Source organism: Mus caroli, unplaced genomic scaffold (assembly GCF_978045245.1).
Source record: "Mus caroli unplaced genomic scaffold, Mus_caroli_1 scaffold_3, whole genome shotgun sequence".
Classification (NCBI taxonomy): Eukaryota; Metazoa; Chordata; class Mammalia; order Rodentia; family Muridae; genus Mus; species Mus caroli.
Genome location: NW_028227258.1, coordinates 151,025,730 through 151,041,278, shown reverse-complemented (window position 1 = coordinate 151,041,278; position 15,549 = coordinate 151,025,730). Strand labels below are relative to the sequence as shown.

The 15,549-nt window shown below is 38.2% G+C and overlaps 1 protein-coding gene across 2 annotated transcripts in view; it reads right to left on the bottom strand.

Annotated features, from left to right (window-relative positions):
- Positions 1 to 4,194: 4,194 nt before the first annotated feature.
- Snx16 (sorting nexin 16) overlaps positions 4,195 to 15,549 on the bottom strand; it is a 30,056-nt gene continuing 18,701 nt past the window's right edge. For both annotated transcript variants that reach the window (XM_021158298.3, XM_029475496.2), the window contains exons 5-8: positions 12,954 to 13,023; positions 7,448 to 7,584; positions 6,899 to 7,021; positions 4,195 to 5,909 (exon numbers count right to left, since the gene is read on the bottom strand). In XM_021158298.3, the coding sequence (XP_021013957.1) occupies positions 5,813 to 5,909; positions 6,899 to 7,021; positions 7,448 to 7,584; positions 12,954 to 13,023 (427 nt within the window). In that variant the 3' untranslated portion in view covers positions 4,195 to 5,812. The remainder of the gene's footprint in view (positions 5,910 to 6,898; positions 7,022 to 7,447; positions 7,585 to 12,953; positions 13,024 to 15,549) is intronic.

Here is a 15,549-nt window from a genome sequence, read left to right as displayed (position 1 = left end):
GAAGGCTGCTAGCAGAATACTGACTTCCAGGCATCTAGGGCGAGGGTCTTAAGCCCATGCCCATAGTGACACACCTACTCCAACAAGGCCAGATTTCCTAGTTGTCCCACTCCCTGAGTCAAGCATATACAAATCATCACGCCCTCCCACCAGGAGTGGAAGAGTGTTTCCTTGCTCCACGCCTATGCCAGCATGTGTTGTCCTTTGAGTTTTTGAGTTTAGCCATTCTGCTGGGTATAAGATTCATTTTGATTTGCATTTCCCTGATGACTAAGGATATTGATCATTTCTTTAAGTGCTTTGCAGCCATTCAAAATTCCTGTCTTAGGAATTCTCTGTTTAGCCCTGTATGACATTTTTAAATTGGGTTACTTGGATTGCCAACGTCTAACTTCGTGAGTTCTTTATATATTTTGGATATTAGGACTCTGTCAGATGCTTATGTCATTGTCAGATGTTAGTGAGGATCCTTTCCCAATCTATAGGCTGTAGTTTTGTCCTGATGACGGTTTCCTTTGACTTACAGAAGCTTCCAGTTTCATGAAATCCCATTTATTAATTCTTGGCCTTAGTACCTGAGCCACTGGCATTCTGTTCAGGAAGTTGTCTCCTGTACTGACCAGTTCAAGGCCATTCCCCACTTTCTGTTCTAGTAGCTTTAGTGTATCTGGTCTTACATTGAGGTCTTTGATCCATTTGGACTTGAGTTTTGTGCAGGGTGATAAATAATAATCTATATGCATTATTCTACATGCAGACATTCAGTTAGACCAGCACCATTTCCCTGTTCCATTGTACGGTTTTGGCTTATTTGTCAAAAATCAAATGTGCAGGTATGTGTGTTTATTTCTGGATGTTCAATTAGATCCATTGATCCATCTCTCTGTTTCTATACCAATACCACTCTATTTTTATTACTATTGTTTTATAGTATAGCTTGAAGTCAGGGATAGTGATACCCCCAGTTCTTTTATTGTTCAGGATTGTTTTAGCTATCCTGGGTTTTTTGGTTTTTTTCCATATGAACCTGAGTGTCAGGAGCTATTTTGTCTGCTTCTGTGGAACCCTGCCTGTCAGGCAGAGTCATGGTAGGTCAGGGTTTGCAGGCAGATTTCCTGGCCTGGGGACATATAGAATAAGAGGAGGTACACATGTGAAGCTCAAGGTGAGAGGCTGAATGTTGTATTAATCTTGGTGGAAGTATGGAGGCCTCTGGATGAGAACAGATATCAAATGTATGCCAGCTAGCTGTTCTAGCTTGTGAATTTCCCATGACACTGTAAAGTATAAAAAGCCTAAAAATTAAATTCAGAGCTACCACAGTATTCACTGGACAACCCTCCCAGTTTCTAATGTTTGTCTCTGAGTCTTCTTTCTGTCTTTCCTATAATCATCCTCCCTCCCCACTTAGAGAACTGTTTGACTTCACACCGGCAGGCCTGAATTCACACCGAACAGCTGAGAATTGCTTTCTTAAGATCTGTGAAGAAATTAGTTGGAATTATGATGGGGACTGCATTTAATCTGTAAATTGCTTTTGTTAAGATGACCATTTTCATTCTATTAATCCTACTGGTCCATGAGCAAGGGAGATCTTTCCACTTTCTGATATTGTGGTGGTTTGAATATGTTTGGCCCATAGGAGTGCGACTGTTAGGAAGTGTAGCGTTGTTAGAGGAAGGCTCTCAGTGTGAGGGTGGGCTTTGAAGTTCTGCCCAGTTCAGAAGAGTCAGCCTTTTCCCTGGCTACAGACAGATCAAGATGCAGAACTCTCATCTCCTCCAGCACCATGCCTGCCTGAAAGATGTCATGTTCCCACCTTGATGATAATGGACTTGGACCTCTGAACCTGTAAGCCAGCCCCAATTAAATGTCTTTTATAAGAGTTGCCTTGGTTATGATGTCTGTGCACAAAAATGGAAACCCTTAGACAGAGATCTTCCTCAATTTCATTCTTCAGAGACTTGAAGGTCTTTTACTTGCTTGGAGTTACTCCAAGCTATATTATGTTATTTGTGGCTATTGTGAAGAATACTGTTTCTCTAACTTCTTTCACAGCCCATTTATCACTTGTGTAGAGGAAGGCTAATGATTTCTTTGAGTTAATTTTGTATCAAACCACTTTGCTTAAGGTGTTTATCTGCTGTAGGGATTTTCTGGTAGAATTCTTGGGGTCTCTTCTATATACTATCATATCATCTGCAAATAGCGACACATTGATTTCTTCCTTTGCGATTTGTATGCCCCTGATCTCCTTTAGCTGTCTTACTGCTCTAACTAGAACTTCACGTTCTATATTGAAGAGCTATGGGAAGAGTAGTCAGCTCTGTGCAGAGGGTGCTCCTGATCTCCTTTAGCTGTCTTACTGCTCCAACTAGAACTTCACATTCTATATTGAAGAGCTATGGGAAGAGCAGCCAGCTCTGTGCAGAGGGTGCTTACTTTCTTACAGGACACATCTCCAAAGTCAACCTGTGCTCAAAGCACAATCAGGTCACAGGCGCTATGATCCAACTCCTAGGAGCTAACAAACACAGTAGTTTTCCCAATTTCTATCTCTGCAAAGCATTAGGGACCAATAAATACATTTCCTTTTGGTTAAGCTCATGGATAATAGCTGCTATCTAAAGAAACACGCTTTCATGGGAAGACCAACTAAGTTCATGGAGGGACCATCACTGTACTTTTTCAAAGGACTTTTGTACTATATGAGGTAGTTCTACCTCTTTGATTAAAAATACTTCAGCTACAAACCTTGCATTAAGACTGTTAAGACAACTTATTCTCATTAGGATTTATTACAAAGCATTCATTTTTCATGCATACCTTGACTGCTTCGCTTTTTGGTTTGTGTAGATAATGACACAGATCTTTGTGAGTGACAAAAGCTACTGGCAGGTCTCATTTTATATTGTCCTTTGGCACAAAGTCCTTTGATAGCCTCCTAATTCCCTGTACTTTAAATGTGGGATCCAAACTCACTGATATAACCTCAAGGAATATTTATTATTATTATATTATTATTATTATTATTAACTTGATATTTTCTTTATTTACATTTCAAATGTTATCCCCTTTCCTAGTTCCCCTCCGAAAACCCCCTAGCTCCCCGCCCTGGCCCCAACCTACCCACTCCTGCTTCCTGGCCCTGGCATTCCCTCACACTAGAGCATAGTCTTCACAGGACCAAGGGCCTCTCCTCCCACTGATGACCAACTAGGCCATCCTCTGCTACATACATATGCAACTGGAGCCAATGTGCACTCTTTGGTTGGTGGTTTAGTCCTTGGGAGCTCTGGGGGTACTGGTTAGTTCATATTGTTGTTCCTCCTATGGAGCTGCACACCCCTTCAGCTCCTTGGGTCCTTTCTTTAGCTCCTTCATTGGGGACCCTGTGCTGCATCTAATGGATGGCTGTGAGCATTCAAGGAATATTTCTAAGGGAGAACAATTTAGGTTTTTTTTTTTTTTTTCTTTTGTATCAGTAGCACGATCTTAAGTTGAAGTTATAAGATTATTCACATATACATTTTGTTTCAACTAAATTAAAAATTTTAAGTAAATTCTGGTGAATTTAAAGGGCATGGCACCTATTCACAAAGACTTTATAGAATACTAAGGATATCAAGTATAAACTTAAAAGGATCATAAGTTCATTGCACTCCTGTGAAACACAGCTCTTAAATGGAATTTGACTTAGGAAAGCTGCAGGGGACAGGGAGGAAAGAGAAAGCAAAGGGGAGAAGTAGTAGCCAGTATTTTAGCAATCTGTTGATTTTGTAACGTTCCTCTTGAAACTGGAAAATTCATTAAATGGGGATAATACTTGGGAGTAAAATGTATTATAAAAGTAGAGTATGCAGTCTTTAAATGTAAATAATAGTAGTCTACCTAATAAACAGACTTTGTCAGCCACTTAGAAATTTAAATATAATCTGAGAGGCTGGATTTTAAGTGTGTAGACCCTTTAAAACAGATATATAGCATTTTAATGCATTCTGCAAAAATCATTGTTTATTATTGTCGCTGGTATTGAGTTTTTGTTGTTTGGTTGGTTTTTGTTTTTTAAGACAGAGTTTCTATGTGTAACAGCCCTGGTTGTCCTGAAAGTCTAGATGAGGCTGGAACTCATCTACAAGGAGCTGGAAGGCTCTTTGAACTCTCAGAGATCCACTTGCCTCTGCCTCCTGAGTAGTGGGATTAAAGGTGTGTGCCACTGCCCGGCTTTAAGTTATTTTTTTTTCAAGCTTTTTTCAAAGCCTACCATAACTTAAGATGAACAAGCAGACTAATTTATTATTATTTTTCTATCTCCAAGAATAAGTACATTTTTTTCATACATTTTGTGAAAAATGTTTTGATGCAGAGCATATCTGTGTACTCTGGTAAAAAGTATTCTTGTAAGATCAACGGTTAGCAAGAGTCATTGGACATAATGACTTATGTTGTAGAATTTTAAAAAACTGCTTCCCAAAATGTGTCTTAAGACACTGATAACACTCTAGATTGCAAAGGAGAAATAAAGATGGTATTTTATTTCTCCAGGAGGTTCTTTCAGATTTTAGAAAGCTTATGTAGTCCAATGTCAACTTGGATTTCAAGATGTTAATGTGATTACAATGCACACTAAGACTAATATGCAAACAGCAGAAATAGAAAACATGCAAGTTGGCAGTATCAAGATGAGACAAGGCATTTCACAACTGTACAGAGAGCTGAAATAAGACAAACGCTTCACAAGAGTGGCTCACAGACCCTGGGAGACTTCTCAGTAACAGTGAAGGCTCGGTTACCATCCTTCCAGTTAACTCTATTTACTAAAGAAACTCACCCAACTGAACTTGGCACAAATGAGTTTAATTATCATAAAGTGCATCAGTTGGCTAAATATATAGAAACAAAATCAGTCGTAGTACAGCATAACATCCTCACATACATAGAAGTACATATGGAACACCAGGAGTCAAGCTACTTGGGAACTTTGCAGTATATATGGTTATTTATCTTTATCTTTTTCTGTAATTCACTTGCCTCAAAACTGTAATATATTTTGAAAAGAATATGCCTTGATTAGCAAAAAGAGGTAGTGTTCTGAATGAGGCAAACCCCACTGAATTTATGGGTAGAAAATTGAGTTGAAGATTATGCAGAAAATATCCAAGTATAATATGTTAATAAACCAGGACAGTAAGTATCTTGACATTAATTAATCATCATTTGAATCAAGGCTATTTTATCACTTTGCTTATCTAATTATAGCTCTTCAAAACACATTATCTTTGGTTCTAGAAAGTCATCTTCTTTTAAATAGTATTAACATTCCAAATAAGCAATTTTTATCTAGAGATGATGAGACATATTAACATTTCAAGCTGGATTCTTATTTTTCTTTCCTGGGTGTTCACTGGTTTAACCTATATCATGTCTGAGATAGAGACATTATCCAGATTCTAACATGCAATTCATTTTCACCTATGTAAGTGGTGATTTAAGACAAGCAAGCACATATATACACACACAAACACAGTAGTCTGGAGCAATATACAGGCAAGACACTATAATAATTTATGTAAAGTCTTTAAGAATATGGGCCCTGATAACAATTCTAACTTTTTTTTTTTCAATGTAGTAAATACAATGCTGGATAAAAGACATTGAAAGCAGCAGTGACTATAGTTCCTATTCCAATAACTTAAAAAAACTTTATGTAAACTTTATACACGTGCATTCCTGTTCTCTTCCGTTTCAGTCTATTAGGGTGGCAGTTGCTACTCTGCTGAAATGAGAAGTGGAGGGAATAGTCACCAGTGTGTTAGTCATCTTCAGCATTATATGCCAACTGTGCGACTTCTATGTCTGCTATCACACTTCCAGCTTCTCTAGAGTTGAAGTGTGGCTTATGATCAGCTCTGTAAAGAAAGAGGAGTGTGCTAGTGAAGGGGACAGATAAATGCTCTCATTTTATTATCTTCTCATAGAAAGGCTATTTATACATTTAATGCAATATAATCATAAATTCAACCAGAAATTCTTTGTGTATTTGTGTGTGAATGTACATGTATGTACATACTTGTGGTGATCAGAGGTCAACATCAGGTGTCATTCCTCAGATACGTCAGTCAGCTATGCACTTAAATGTGCATTCATTTATTTAGATTGCGTGTGTGTGCACGACTGAAGGGAGTCAGTGCTCTCCCTCCACTGAGTGGGGCCTAGGAACTGGATGCAAGCTGTCATCCAGGAGGCAAATACAGTACTCAGTGACCTATCACTGGCCTTCTCATTTTCAAAGACAAAGTCTCTTACTGACCTTGAGTCTGCCAATAGGGCAAGATTGGCTGGCCAGTAAAGTCTTTTCTTAGGGACAAACTAGGATACCGTAGTTTGTCTTTGTTTCTTTTTTGATGAGCAGATTCATGATATAGTAACACAAAGCTCTTAAACAGTACTCTTAGGATTTAAATGATCAGGCTTTAGTAAACTAAACATTGTGGTGTATTCAACTTGACACAAGCTAAAGTCATCAGAGGGGAAAGAACCTCAATTAGGAAAATGTCTCTAGAAGATTGAGCTGGAGGCAAGCCTGTAAGACATTTTCTTAATTAGTGACCACAGGGAAGTGTCTAGTCCACTGTGGGTGATGTCATCCATGGGCTGGTAGTCCTGGGTTCTATAAAAAAGCAGGCTGAGCAAGCCAGAGGAATTAAGCCAGTAAGCTGCAACTTTCCATGGCCCCTGCATCAGCTCCTGCCCTAGGCTCCTGTCTTGTTTGAATTCCTGTATTGACTCCCTTCAATGATGAACATGTAAGCCAAATCAACCCTTTCCTCCCCAAGTTGCTTTAGATCATGAGTGTTTCACTACAGTCACAGTAACCCTAACTAAGGCAATCGTATACCTAGATTCTTCATCCAAGACATCCCGATTGACTTGAAGTACAGAGGGCTCCAGCCTTAGGATCTGTCCACCTTCTGCTCTTGACACATACAGTGATGCTCCTCCAGGTTCTAAGGACAATGTTCTAAAGGTGTGTTACAACACAAAGTTATTTCTTCTGAATAAGAATGGTGTGCCTTCACTGTCATGAGAACATGCAGCATTCTGAGCCTCCAGCCAAGTCTTCCCAGTCATGTGACTATTAACTGCTAAATGAGGGAGCTGATAGTGAAATCATCAGCGTAATAATTTAGAACCTTTCTCACATGCATTCAGTATATACTGACGGGTATCACACTGGGTGCATGAAAACACAACATTTTATTTTCCTGAGGTTTCTCATCCTTAAATGTTCAGACTCCTACATTCAATTAGTTTATAACGAAGTAGGCCAAGAGCTCAGGACTTTCAGAATCTGAAATTTTATAAGTCACATTAAAATCTGAAGGCCACTGAGACTAGAGTATGAAGAGTCAGACTGGCCAGCTTGCAGACCCGTGTCATAACCCACCTGATTCTGGTCTCTAAAGCATCTATGTGAAGTTGCTTTTCCCCGAGCAGTTTCTTCAGGGATTCCACCTCTTTTTGCTTCTCTAGCAGTTCTCTTTGTAAATGGTAGTTAGTCTCTTCTAAAGTCTCACAGAAAGCCTTTACAAAGAACAGGAAGGCAAAGAAAAAAATTATGTACTGAAGCAGTACCTCTGTCAAAAACACTACTGACGAGTCAGAACACAGAAATCAAAGTTGTATTTGTAAAAGTCCAGATAGTTTGTTTTTCACACTTATCTTCTTAGATTACTACTATTTTGGCATTCAGTTTCCATTCATCAGGGATACCTGTAAGTTATGTTCTTTGAGAATAACTATAGCAGCAAACACTGAAAATGGATATATAATTACAGACAGAATAAGAAAATATCATCTAAGAAAATGAAGAATAGATAATCTGAATACACTACAACCATTAATTAAACACAATAGAGTTAGTTATTTAAACTCTGATAAACTAAACAAATTACCAGTCAAATTAGTCTTACAGGTAAGTTCTATGAAGACTGAAATCACAAAAGCTATTAACAGCATTCAAGTAGCTCTGGAGAACAGAAAAAGAAAAACTTAGGAAACTAGAATAATCCTGACACTAGAGATAGAAAGGAAAACAATACATTCAGTAATTTGATCCAAAATCATTATCATCTAAATTCAGCAATTAAAAATGAAATTTTCTCTCATAAGCAATTTTTTATCATTTGAAATCTATGAACGTAATTTGTGCTTGCGTAAATAAAACCATCAAGCACATGGACACACATGCCCTACAACATAGCAAACTAAAAACAGGGAATAACTTCCTTAAGCACAAAAGGAGACACTAACAAAACTACCAATAGCTTACAGAAAACATCTAACACGACACAGGGTTTCTTTAAGGTGAAGAAGTAGAATGCCCACTGTGAAGGTTTCAATTTATCTTCAAGAATATTGGCAAACACAATAGTAGAGGAAAATGTCATGTATGATATTAGGGAACAGAGGAAGAACTGTGGATATTAGTACTGTAAGATTATAATTAGCAATACAGCCAATTCAAAAGGATCTACAAAGATATAGTAGGTATGTGAAATAAATACACAAAATCCTGTCTTGAAAGTTCAAGGAGAAAAAGAAATCAAACCTTTACTGAAGATGTTCTCAACTAATATACAATAGGATCTTCAAGAAAGTCACAAGTTGATTATAAAATTTTCATGAAACAATAAATAGCCAATTTCAAAAAACAAAACCAACCTCAATATGGAAGAGAACCTTTGCAATGTGACCCTTAAGCTTCTAAAGCTACTATAATTAAGTGTACAGAATTGGCAGGAGGAGAAACAAACTGGAACAGAGCTGACTGGCTACACTGGCTATATGATTTATTGTTTACTCATGGAAACTATAAATGTTAAGTCATGAAGGAAAGTGAACACGTTCACAAGCGGTATTGGGATGAGTGGTCACCCATAGAGAAAAGCCAAGTTAATTAATGTATTGATACGAAAAGCAAGTTTTACTATCAAAAATGATTTAAAGATTACACTTGTATCTTGGAGTGTAGTAAAATAAAAATCAGAGAAACTATGATGAAGTATGATAATGGAGCAATTATAGAAGCAGCCTATGTAGCCATTAGTATAGAAAATCCATCTGGTAAGCAAGCATTAAACCTAGCCTAGAAGAAGAGTAGTAACAGTCTAAGTGAGTGACGATGGGAAATACATTGCTGGTAAGATGTGTCAACTGACAGAACACATTTTGGGAATAACTCTCCAAATGTAGTGAAGCTGAAGGGTAAAACATACAATAACCAAAGAATCCCACTGTACAAACACGCTTTCTATAGATCTTTGGGTTTCTTCCAGGACTGAAAACCATCTCCACAGGGACAGTTACCCTATGGACTAGGCTTTCAGAATAATCATTAGAAAAATATGCCAACAGAATGATTTAGCTAACACTGAGACCTCAAAATGGTTTGTATTCTTAGAAAACAACCAATCCTAACCACTAGGAACAACTTGTACTGTTATGATGGATGTGATATATGTAATTTTCTTACGTGATTAGCTGCGGCTTCTGGAAAATTCTGGTTTCCTCAAACTTGGGAACACAAAAAATTAAGTTCCTTAGCTGAAGAATACCTCGAGGTTGAAATTTATGTGGGGAAAGTCTAAAGATTTAGGCTTTAATTATTTGTAGTATAACATTTCCTTAAACATTTTTTAATCCATAATACATTTCTTTGATTGTTAAGACTGGGTCTGCATGAGTCAAACCACCACTGATCCACCTACTGGTGCTGGGATTACTGGTATGTGCTACTGTGCCTAGCTTTTATTACGCATTTCCAATCGTTATCTACTTACTGCTACTATGTACCAACCGCATTTCTTCCACTGATTTATTTCCAGAGTTTTAACTCTGAATTTCCCCAGGTGGGCAGTCCAGGTTAATATACCCAGTCTTAATTTCTTCCTAGGTATAGGCACTTGCGAGGGGTAGAAATATCTCCCTTTAATAGGCAGGCTGAAAAAGTAGGAACAAGCTTTACTGGATTAAGGTTCCTTATCTTTTGAGTAATTTTAACTTGTCACTTTTGTTTCAAAAGAAAAGAGTCAGTAGAAAATTTCTAAATAAATATTCATTTTCAAATACAGTTATAGGAAACTACATTTGCTTTATAGAAAAATTCTAGAAACTATATTGCACATTGCTTTGTTCAATGTATAGGCTTAATACAGCTTTGATGATTTATTTAAACTAGTTATTTCAACCAATTTGGGAATGAACTGATCAGCATCTCCTGGCAAAGAATTACCCAGTCCCCCACGCAGTAGTGTGGAGCTTCAGAGATCCTAACTCAAATCAACTTCCACTCCTTCCCAACTAGCCACTACAGATTTTGAATTAAAGATATTTAAAAGACTTTTTTGTTCAGTAAAAGGAAAAATGTAAAGTGTTTAAGAACTGTCTTGCAGTTAGGAAAAGAACTCTATTAGAAAGGAATGGAAGTCATGAGCGCTATGAGTTGAGAAAGTCGTAACACCAACTGTTGCACAGTTTAATAGATACACCTAGACTAACTTTTCAAATGCATTCTAGGACAAAGTAACAAAGTGAGATAAAATCCAGTGACTACATATGCTGCAGAGACAAATGCTACAGTCAGTAAATAGAAGACCAAAAATAACAGTCTATAGAACAGAAACTAAATCCAGTGACTACATATGCTGCAGAGACAAATGCTACAGTCAGTAAATAGAAGACCAAAAATAACAGTCTATAGAACAGAAACTAGATTAAGAGTTGCTAAATGCATCTGAAGTATCCATCATTCATGTATGTATGTATGTATGTATGTATGTATACACACACACACACACACACACACACACAAGAGTTATTAGAAACTATCTCTATATGACTTCAAATAATGATATATAGAAAAGTGACTCTTGAGGCATCTTGCATATTAGGTATACTAAAGCCCAAAAAAATAAAGGTATATTTATTTCCCAGTAAATTGAGAACCTTAATAATGAGGAAGAATGACAAATAGAAACAAATGAAAATTCTGGACTTAAAAAACTCCAAAGACTAAAATACAAATGAGTAAGAGACACTCAACAGTAGACCTGATAGGACAGAGCTGTGAACTCCTGAATTCAAAAGACAAACCTATAGAAACAACCTAATCATGTAAACAAAGAGAATATATAACTGAGTAAAACTAACTGGAGAAAAAGCAACACATCAGAGTTATGCAACAAAGTGAAAATTACAAGGAGTCCTGGGGGAAGGGCAGAGGGGATGGCAAGGACTTGAGATGATGGCCATGACTCCTTCACACCTCAGGAGCATGCATGTGATGAACACAGGGGCCACATGCTGATGTATCCCAATCAGATTATTAAAAGTCCAAGACAGAGATCTTCCAAACAGAGCAGAAGTACCCATCATACACAGAAATGACAATAAAATGAAAGGCCGACTTTTCCTCTAGATTGAGTGAAGGCAAGAAATGACCCATTCAAGGGGCTGGACAAAAAACAATCTGGGGGAAAAAGGAAGTTTTATAATGTCACATGTTTGTGAGGACATGGAGAAACAGAAACTCTCCTAAACTACCAATGGGAAACCACTCAGGTAAAACAGTCCAATAGTTTAGAAAAAATTATGAACTTCTTTAAAAAGTTAAACATTGGGAAATTCTACAAAAAAGTTAATTCCTTTCCCAGGACCTAGCGCAAGAGAAAGGAAAGCATGCATGCATCAGTGTTTAAAAGAAACTGTCCATAGTGACGCATAATGGAATAAAACTGCAAACAATGTAAGCATCGTTCAGCTGGGGGCTGGGGAAGTGCAATGCGGTGCATGCATTAGAAAGTGACACAGGACTGAGGTGGTAACAGGAGCTGTGCAGTGGGGCAGCCATAAACACGCCGGGCCAAAGAAAGCAGGGAAACTGGGTCACGTACGTCATATACACAAAGGTTATGCACACTGAATGTGAACTACATGCATAAACATGCACCTACATTATTGCATGCACCTACAAATATGAAACAAACATAAAATGTAAATTTATAGGGAAGAAAGAGAAGTAGATTATAGGTTGTCTTGGGCTGGGGGTGCAGAATGTAATATGTTTTTGGAAGTTTTTTGAGGAAATGTAACTATTCTAAACCTAGATTATGATGATATCACAGCTGTATAAATACTAAAAATTACTAAGCTGATACTTTCAATAAATAACAAAATAACAAATGAATAAAGCTTTTGAAGATTTTACTTCAATAAAGCTGTTTTTAACAAAGCTACAGCATTTACTCTGACACAAAGAAATGCTCCAGTTTAACTGCACGAAACTACAAGCCTACCAATTAACCCTGTTTCATTTAAATGCCATTAAACATTTGGAGGTAAACTTGCATAAAATTCTAGCTAATCTATTATTACCAAATCTATTTTGTGTATCAACCCTATTGCTTCAAGAAATGGGCCACTTTAATGCGTCAATTATTGTAATTTGAGTACCATCAAACATGAGCTGAATTGCTAACAAGACAATCCGTCTGTCTACCTCTGAAGATCAGCTCAGTCTGAATGTAGCAGTAGGGTTCTCACTTGCATACCTTAGAAAAGGAATGCTCTTCATAAAATCATAGAGCCAAGTGAAGGCAATCTAAATTCCTGCAGCACTTTAGTAATTTTTAAAGCAGTAAAACAAGTAGAAAGGATTTAATTTTAGATTCTTATTTATTACATGCTACATATAATTTTTATCTGTTCACTCAACTAGGTCCATGTTTTTCAATGAAAGAAACCTTTGATTCAAATATTAAAAGCTGTCTGTATAAAATCACTTAGTTTGAACTGATAACAATTTGCTGTTTGCCAATCCTTCCTAGAAACAATGTAGTACTTGTACTGTATTGTTTATTCCTCTCTCACGTGACATATAATACAGCACTTACCCTGCTTTCTTCTAGGCTATCAAATGGACCTGGTGGATCATCCAGACAAAGAAATTCTCTCACTGCAAGGCTTTTCAAAGGCAAAAAGATTAGCGGGCATACAAATAATTTACAAAAGACAGAAGAACACTAAAGACACATTTGAGCTATACAGTGTGTGAGGCAAACAATTTTGTAGATAATATAAAAATGAACAATTTGTTTGTCTTTATATAAGTAACCACATGCAAATACTAAACTATAAAAGGTTTTACCCAAGTTATTGGATCTAACAAATGTAAATAAAACCCACAAGTTTCCTGTTACATACAGACAGACCATAGCACAATCAACACAATTCAGAATGATGGCAGAGGACAGCAGCCTGAGCAGCAAACCTCACTCCTGACTTTCAAAGAGGCAAGAGCATCAACAGCTGCCTGCACAGGGGTCACCTTGCTATGAAGGAAAGCAAGTCTTAACTTATATTCTCCTTCTAAGGTCTAAGAAGCCTTTACTCTGAAATACCTTAAAGACTGCCCTTGCTATGTCTATTAATTCATATATACTTCCCTCAGATATTAAGAGGAAAACTTCTGACTATCTCTTAATTAGCAAACATTTTATATAATGAAATATTCCTATGGATATACTTTGTATCATCAACAGTGGGTTAAGACAATCGACCATCTTACTTCCTCACAGTAAACATGCTCTCTTCTTTTAAACAGCAACTGCAGACCTAGGAGACAACTTGACATATATGTGCAATTTCTTATTTGTAAAAGGCAAGGACATATATGATTAACTGACACACTAAATTGGGGGCATGCCACTCTGTATTGAAAGGAGAATAGGGTTTTGGGGTCATATTGGGCCAGAGAGGTTTATAATGACAAAGCTGTGTAAATCATGAAAAGGTAAGTTGGATATTCAGTGAGATCTCTTTAAAAGAAAAATAGGAATATAAAAAGTAGTATTAAGAAAATAAAAGTCAGAGACAGAACAAAGAAGCTGATGGTAAGCAGATTCTAGAGCATCAGATCTTTACGGTATGGGGAAAAGGACATATGGACCATCTTCACTGTGATGCAGCTGAATCGATAGCCTACTACACTTTTTGTTCCTTTTAAGCTTCAGGCAACAATAGGTGATGCTCGGTTTCTGTACTGAACAGAAACTACCCTGTGAGTGAATAAGTTATTTCTTTTACTAAGTGCTAGTTTGTCACCCTAAAACTTCTTAGGAGGCTTTGTTCAGCTCTTTGAACCAATCAAAGTAACCCCAAATCCTTTACATGCACTGAGGATGGATGGTCCTCACTTCCTCCACGCTTCATTTTTTGGAAGCATCACCAACGCACTAACACTTGCACACCCGTCACACCACTCTCCCACTCACAGCTGCTCTGAAAGGCAAGGCCTTCTCTATCTCATTGATGATATCAAAGTCTAGACAAAAAATGACCTTTTCAGTCACACAGTGTAAGTGGCAGAGGCGGACCCTAAATCTGACTTCTGAGAATGAGCTTCTTTCTATCTGAAAATGATTTTGCTTTATGTATTGGTTAAGTTAAATACTTTCTTGAAGACCATGCCTCTCTGAACACATTCAATTTGTATTATCACTCTCAAGTTCTGGCATTGAGAATACTGCACGTAACAGCACAAAGGAGACCAGGATTACCAGTGATGTAGAAATTATAGCCCCATCTACCAGTTCTGTCTATGAAGTACCTACAGTTAGATAAAAGTGAGCAAGACTTCTGAGGTAGTGGGAAGTGTGGTACAGGGAGCTTAGGCAGATTCTGATCACCTGCACCTGGGTATCTTTAGCTCACTAGAACCTTAGCTCACTGTACTAATCAGTTTGGTCCTTTGTGACCCATACTTCAAAATCCCATCTATAGCTCCTCTAGCAAGAGGGAGTAGAGCTTTGGTCTCAGGGCTGGCATAAAACAATCACCTAGACTAGTGTTAACTTTCTTTATGACACTCCAGCAACCTACATGCAAATGCTTGTGTTCAGAGCTGTGTCTCATGCTGACAAGCCTCTTCTCATGCCGACTGTTACCCTAGGTCAGCCTTCCCACCTCAATCTGACGCCTATGCTTCATGGCTCAGTGTGTGGGGCGCCGCTATCTTCCGGTGCTGAGTCATTTCCTCAGTACCAACTCGTAAACATCTAGTTTGCGCCTGCGCTGGAAATCCCCGCCCCGGGCAGCTCCGCCTCAGGGATAACATCATATGGGGCGATCAGTGTTGAGCCAATCATGGCATGCCACGTCCGAGGCGGGGAGAATTTCTTATAAAAGGGAGGGGCTCGGACTGCCTGGGGTCTCCGGTTGTGAAGCTTATGCTCTCCCTCTCAAGACGCATAAAGCTTGCTGCAGAAGAACCCTATTGTGTGTGGTGTCCTCATTCGCGGGCGAATCAGTGAACACTCACATCTGGTGCCGGAATCCCGGGAAAACGAAGAACAGAAGAACATCGCGAGCACCGTCGGAGATCCCTCGGTGACGGGGAGGGTCCAGAACTGCAGGAACTACGTCTCGGAAAGGTATGCCTGAATTTTACCTGACCCTTTCGCACTCCCTTCAACTAACCGGGCCGTGGGA